The sequence below is a fragment of the Serpula lacrymans genome (genome assembly GCF_000218685.1).
Source record: "Serpula lacrymans var. lacrymans S7.9 unplaced genomic scaffold SERLAscaffold_5, whole genome shotgun sequence".
In the NCBI taxonomy this organism is placed as follows: domain Eukaryota; kingdom Fungi; phylum Basidiomycota; class Agaricomycetes; order Boletales; family Serpulaceae; genus Serpula; species Serpula lacrymans.
Genome location: NW_006763294.1, coordinates 2,682,614 through 2,689,993, shown reverse-complemented (window position 1 = coordinate 2,689,993; position 7,380 = coordinate 2,682,614). Strand labels below are relative to the sequence as shown.

The window sequence follows — 7,380 nt, the reverse complement described above, 5'->3', positions numbered from 1 at the left end:
TTCTTATTTGAACGGCACCTTGGAACCATGACCACAGCACACGATATATCCGCATGTCCAGTTCTCACTGGACCCAACAATTTTCAGATATGGAAACTCCGGTGTCGATGATGAGAACTGCTGTTAGAAAACCACACACAAAACAAACTAATACACAATCCTCCCAGATTCCACGGAACTTGTTTATGGGCTCTGCCTCCTAGAACAGTGGAGTGGTCTGGTTGTTCGTGGGGTGGTATATATAAAGATCCTTCAAAGTAAAACCCAGAGGTGTATGAGTGTGGGTTTTGAGGAGGAGGGATAGTTGAATTTATAGAAGGATAGGGGCTTTGTAACGAGTATAGATGAACACTACCTTGCTAATTGTAGCACAAGGTAGGTTTGAGAACGACAATATGACGAGGTTCCCAGTGATAGCAGGCTCCTGACGCACAAACTGCAGTGCTCAGAAGGACCCTAATCGAAGGGGATGACAATCACTTTCAAAAGTGACGAGTGACGATGACAGCAGTTAACAGTGGTAGAAGTGGGAAGTGTTGTGACCACACTGGATCACAAGTAGCAGTAAGAATTGGACTTAATATTAGAGAAGAAGTCTGGATTTGAGTTCTTTTTCTTTTTTTACAAGGTAAAATACAGGGGTTTATATAGTAAAAGAAAAGTAGGCTATGCACAGTATAGCTGTGCAAAAAAAATGAAGAATGAGAAAGAATATGAAGGAAGGAATGTACACTGACGAATCCTGCGTAGGTAGTACAGGATAAGATTGTCAAAAAAAGGAAAAGAAAGGGATAGAACAATAAATGCTGTGAGTAATGTCACAGGTTTGTACAGCCATAAAGTAAAGCCCAATAGCAAAAAGAGAGCAGGAAAATCATGATGTCATGGGAAGATGCAGTAAAAAAAGGGCAAGGCAAAACACTATCAGTATCAACACAGTTCCTTTATTGTCAGTCAGGCATTCTAAAAAAATATGTGTCCATAAAAATGATTCAAAAATCAAAAATAATCGCACTGTAAATGAATATTCTGCTGAAGAAAAAGAAACTGGAGCCACCGGTCCACCACCTAGTCCAAATCCGACAGTTCCATGGCCTTACCAATGGACTGGTTGTGTTGGACCACCTGATCAAACGAGGGAGGGAGGGGAGTAGTTCCAATTTGGAACAAGTGAGTCCCAGGCAGCGTGTGATAGGTGTAGCTGTAGCAAAGACAATGGACAAAAGATAAGTGTACCCAAGTGAATGGGACAGTGATGAACATGGGCGACGCAAGGGGATGAACCTTCTCCAGCTCAAAAACTACCCACCCACGCTCCAACCAGGCAAGACGAGCGACCGATGTTTTGATAGTATATGATGGCAGATCGACGTCATGAAGATGGACCTGTTGCCCTATTTGGACCGGCCGCCGGGGCTTTGCTGATATCAGCAGTGGCACGTGGTAGTCAACGGATCGGCGACGGAAGCGGATAGGAAGTGGTGACATCAGAAATGGTGGGGGTGCAAATAAGATGAGGAGGAGGAGGGTGGAGGTGACGGAAAAGTGGATTAGAATGGGGATCCAGAAACGACCGTCAGGTGAGAATAAAAAGGAGAGGATGGGGCCCATGGTGGGGATAGGCAAAGGAAGGGGAGTAAGGGAAACGACAAAAGCGAGGGCGCAATGCAATGTGTAGCCAGTGGCGACGCAAAAATTTGCCGAAATGCCGAAACGCGGAAAGTACCGGATGGAAAAGCAAAGGTGAGTGTGACTGGATTGCCTAATAGAGGTGGTGCTGATCAGCCACAAGTTCAAAAAGGGCAATATTAATTACTATTCCACGTGGCACTGTGCCTGTGTGGCGCAAAGGCGAGTCTTTTTGAATATTCGCTTCGTTATTGACACCTGTCCATGCTACCAATCAACTTTGGTGCATGACACCGGATCATCTCAAAGCTACGTCAGGAAAAAGTTCTCCGGGTTGTTACTGGTAAGCCCTCACCAGGAAAACCTACCTCCTCGGAGGATCCTGAAATCACCTGGATACTTAAGGATGAGAAGGCACATGGAATCATCCAGGACCACATCTCTGATGCCATCCTAATGAGGACTGGAGACCTCACCCGCTCCAAGGAGTGATTTGATAAACTTGTCTCACTCCATCAGACGTCCAACATTGCCTCAGCCTTCTATTCATTCCAGCAACTCACCAAATTGTCCTGGGATGGGACATCACCTATCCAGGACCACATTGCGAACAATTGATTCACACCTCTCCAGAATGAAACTAGGAGTTGATACCAAACTCATGGCCTTCACTCTTCTCCAATCTCTCCCATGCACTCCTGAACCTGAATGGCAAATATTTCAGTCATTGGTAATCAACACGATTAAAGAAAATAAACTTACCTTTGATGCAGTTGAGATCCGGATCACTGCAGAAGTTGCACGACAGTCAGGAGGTTCTGGATTAACACTCAAATCCGAGGAGAAGTGGTGTGACTTCCACAAAACCAAATCACACAACACCTCGGAGTGTCAAACACTTCAGTCAGCTGGAAAAGGTCAAAGGAAGAAGGGAAATGAAAGACACAAGAATAAAAGAAAAGAGAAGGAAAAGGCAAATACAGCGGAGCAATCATCTGGATCTGACTCCAAGGAGGAACAGAGTCATATTGCATTGCAACATGTACATATTTCCAAGCCCCTTGCTAAACGCATTCAAGCTTACCTTGTGTTGGGACCTGATAAGACCAAAACAATAATTATTATTGACTCCGGAGCAACGTCCCACATGGTCCCTCAACGCTCCTGATTTGAGCCAGGAACATACCATGTTCTGCATCCTCCGAGGACAATCAGTTTTGGGGATGAATCCTCTGTAAATGCTATTGGCATTGGAACAGTAATCCTACAAGCAACTGTTGGCAAAAAGGACTACAATATTTCACTGTCAAATGTCTTACTTGTGCCAAACTTCACTTTAGCACTCATCTCTGTCCACAAATTGTCTAAAACGGGGTTATCAACACTTTTTCCAGCAGGGTCAAACACTTGTGAAGTTCGGAAAAAGGAGGAACTTATCCTCACTGCCTTACACAAGCAAGGACTTTATCACATCCAAGCAAAACCCAAAATCAACCCAGAGTCAGCTTTTGCAGCAGTAGATGTAAATTTATTACACAGGAGAATGGGACACATTGGAATGGACCGCTTGCAACAAATGGCTACAAAAGGACAGCTCCAGAACATAGACACCCTTACTGGAACCCTGGAGTTTTGTGAACCTTGTGCTTTAGGAAAGATGAAGAAATTACCTTTCAAGTCCACTGGAGGAAACCAAGCCAAGCGCCCCATACAAATTGTGCCACAGATGTTGGAGGACCAATCAAACCAACCTCCAGGGAGGGTTTTTGGTACTGGATTATCATTGTAGATGATTTCTCCAAATTTCCATGGATATATTTCCTAAGACATAAGAGTGAAGCACTGGAACGATACAAGCAATGGAAAGAAGATATCCAAATATTCTTCCGAACACATTTGGGAGAAGAAAACTTACTCCACTATACACAGAATTCCTCCAGAGCGATGGGGGAGGAGAATATACTGGAAATACATTCAAGAAATCAACTCCGAGGAGATGGTGTCATCCAAGAAACTACAGCTGCAGATACTCCGGAACAAAATGGCATTGCAGAACGCATGAATCAGACATTGGCTACATTAGCAACCACTATGCTCCATGATTCCAAGCTCCCAAAGTTATTTTGGGTAGATGCCATGCAAACAGCTGCATATATCACAGCACGCAGCCCAGCATCAGGACTCCATGGAAAGACCCCATATGAAATACTGTTTAAAAGGAGAGTTGATCCAACTTTGTTTTGTCCTTTTGGATGCCAAGCATATGTCTTGATTCCGAAAGACAAAAGGCAAGGGAAGTTTTACTCCAAGGGGTGCAAAGCCATAATGATTGGCTACACACATGGAAAACAAGCCTACAAACTCCTAGACACTGAAAAACGAACTGTGTTTTCCAGTCGGCATGTCATATTCAATGAATCCGGAAAGGTACAAAAGGACGACACTGCTCCCTGGAACACAGACACTAGCACAGATCAGTGGGAGGGACTCATTCCAGAGAATGCTCACCATCCAGACCAAAATACATTGGAGGAGGATGATCCTGACCCTCGGATCCGAGATCCAAATGAATTGCAAATAGAACCACATCTCCAAGGAGATGTTCCACAAGCAATAGAACCATATCAGCATGAAGATGTTCCGAGAGCAGTGGGAGCACCTGATCAGCTAAAACACCCTCCACAACAGTCTCTACAACCAAGACCTGAACACTGGCCATCTTCAGAACAGAAACCCAAAGTAGAGTCACAGTCAGTGGGAGGACAGCCCCTCAACATACAGCCAGCTGATGTGGAAAAAGTCCGGATACAGCTAGACAGCCTGTCAATTGGATCAGCTTCTGGAAGGCATACAACACCTCCGAGGAGTCATCCAATGCCTCCTAGGAGTGATTCAACACCTTCAGGAGTGAGTGGGGCAACACACACACAAATGCGTCTACTCCCTGGAGTACCTGCACAAGTTCCTAAAAGAGCAGTCATGCCTGCTGGAGTCCTAGGAGTACGCAGAAGCAGTCGCCAGACCCATCCTGCAGACAAAAACCGAGATTATCAAAGGACTCTAGATGAGGAACAGTCTCAAAAAGAGCAGCATGACAACTCCTGAGGTTCATGTAGAAACATCTGATACAGAGGAGACATTCTTTGCTGGAATAGCAAGTACTGGTCCATCTAACACAGACCTTCCAAGGACACTAAAGGAAGCCTTATCACGTCCGGATGGAGAATTATGGAAGTCTGCCTTGGAGGAGGAACTCCTAAGTCTCAATACTAATGCAGTATATGACACTGTTCCACTTTCGAAGGGAGTGAAACCCATCACATCAAAACCTGTGTTCCGGATCAAGTTTGATCAAAACGGAAACATTGAGAGATACAAACTCCAGATTGTTGCACAAGGTTTTACTCAAAGGGAGGGGATTGATTACCAGGAAATTTTTGCTCTGGTTGCAAACTTAGAGTCAATCCAAATTATTCTAGCCCTGGCAGCAAAGTACAACCTAGAACTTGATCAAATGGACATATCCACAGCTTATCTCAATGGAGAACTTGAAGAAGCACTGTACATGCTTCCTCCAGGGGGTGTTTCTATCCAACCTGGATACTGCTAGAGGTTGAAGAAATCCATCTATGGATTAAAACAAGCTGGTCGTACATGGAACAAAACCTTTGATCACAAGCTCCAGGAGGTTTCACAAGACTAAATGCAGAAACATGTCTCTATGTATTCCGGGACAACAAACAAATATGCTTTGTTGTTGTCTATGTAGATGATCTCCTCCTAGGAGCTTCATCCTGAAAATTCATGGATATCACAAAAGCCAAACTTGAATCCATATTCAAAATGCGGGACCTTGGAGAAGCAAAATACATCCTTGGAATAAAAATCCAATGTGATTGTTCAAACAAAATAATATCCCTATTGCAACACCAATACATTGACACAGTCCTGGAGTGTACTGGAATGAAGAACTGCAAACCAGTATGGACACCAATGGCCCATGGATCAGAACTCCTTGCAAACGCTCCAGGGGAAGATATTGTGCAACACGAGATGCATATTGAAGGGCGTCAAGTGTCATACCTCTCAATTGTAGGCTCCCTCATGTATGCCGTGCTTGGAACCCACCCAGATAGTGCCTACATTGTTGGAATACTAAGCAGACATAGCTCAGCTCCAAGGAGCCATCACTGGGAAGCTGCAAAATGTGTCCTCCAATATCTGAAAGCAACCAGGGACATGGAACTACAATATGATGGCACAGATGTCTCCATGGACATGGATTTCTATGGATATTCGGATGCAGATTGGTTTGGAGACCCAGACACGTCTTGATCAACATCAGGCTTTGTTTTTATCATCATCCGAGGAGCAATCTCCTGGACAAGCAAAAGACAAAGCATGGTAGCTTTATCCTCCACGGAGTCAGAGTACATTGGATTGAGCAATGTTGGACAACACCTTGCATGGCTTCGGACATTTTTTGAAGAAATCGGACATGCTCAAAATGGACCTACAACATTGCACTGTGACAATCAAGCAGCTATTATTCTTACACGAGATCCACAGTTCCGTGCTCGCACAAAACACATTCAACAGAAATATCATTTTATTTGAGATGACTGAGTATCAAAGGGAGAGGCAGTAATCAGATATGTTTCTACAGGAGATATGGTTGCCGACATTCTCACTAAACCCCTCACTCACGAAAAACACTGGAAATTCTCTAAAGCTATGGGACTACGGTTGCACTTGAGTGGGAGTGACAAAACCGGATAAACCCGGTCTCTGCCAAAGCAGCCATTATTCTCCATGGAGTCACCATTGTACTCCTAGGAGTCATTACGAGTAGCACCTCCGACTATAAGTAATAGGGGGTTTAGTATAGAAATACCTCAATCGTTTCTATAGCCTCTCGGGCAGTGGCTGAGGTATGTTACATTACATTTATTAGAGATCACCTTAAACTAACATCCATTGTAGTTTGACTTAGTTTTATTACTTTGTGCATCTAGAATGGTTTAAAGCACAGTGCCAAAACCCAAAACAACTGTGCTTTAGTTGCTATAATTGCTTTATTTTACTCTGAACTGAATATAGAGTATAGTATAGTCATTTGATGTATATTTTACTGAGATATATACACAGTACCAAGTAAGCTATTAGGGTACTATTAAAACACAAAGCCTGAATACACTACTGAAGTACCAGGAACAAAACTTACTGAATAAATGATCCATACTAGCACAATGTTATCATTCCACAGTGAGCACCCACTTTTCAGAGTCCTACGCACTATTGTAGACAGCATTGAGCACTTTTAAAAGATTCAAACCTATGACAATATACTGATATTAGTTTGGAAAATTTGTATAAGTGTTTAAAACTTATCTAAATTTCAAGTCGCCACCCAGCCAATAATATTTTTTTTTCTTGTGCTTTGAGGTTGTGCAAGACAGTAAGCAGGATAGGCATGGGGCGGTGTCATACACCAAAGCTGATTGGTAGCATGGACAGGTGTCGAAAATGAAGCAAATATTCAAAAAGACTTGCCTTTGTGCCACATGGAATAGTAACTAATATTGCCTTTTTGGAACTTGTGGCTGACCAGCACCACCTCTATTAGGCAATCAAGTTGTGCTCACCTTTGCTTTCCATTCGGTACTTTCGGCATTTCGGCAAATTTTGGCGTCGCCACTGGCTACACATTGTGCCCTCGCTTTTGTCATTCTCCTTTACTTTTTTCTTTAC

At 43.5% G+C, this 7,380-nt stretch overlaps 1 protein-coding gene across 1 annotated transcript; it reads left to right on the top strand.

Annotated features, from left to right (window-relative positions):
- Nucleotides 1-1,510: 1,510 nt before the first annotated feature.
- SERLADRAFT_386192 (uncharacterized protein) lies at nt 1,511-1,922 on the top strand (the record flags this gene model as incomplete). Its single annotated transcript, XM_007317009.1, has 1 exon — nt 1,511-1,922. The coding sequence occupies one exon, from the start codon at nt 1,514-1,516 to the stop codon at nt 1,676-1,678; it is 165 nt and encodes a 54-aa protein (XP_007317071.1).
- Between the last annotated feature and the right edge of the window lie 5,458 nt (nt 1,923-7,380).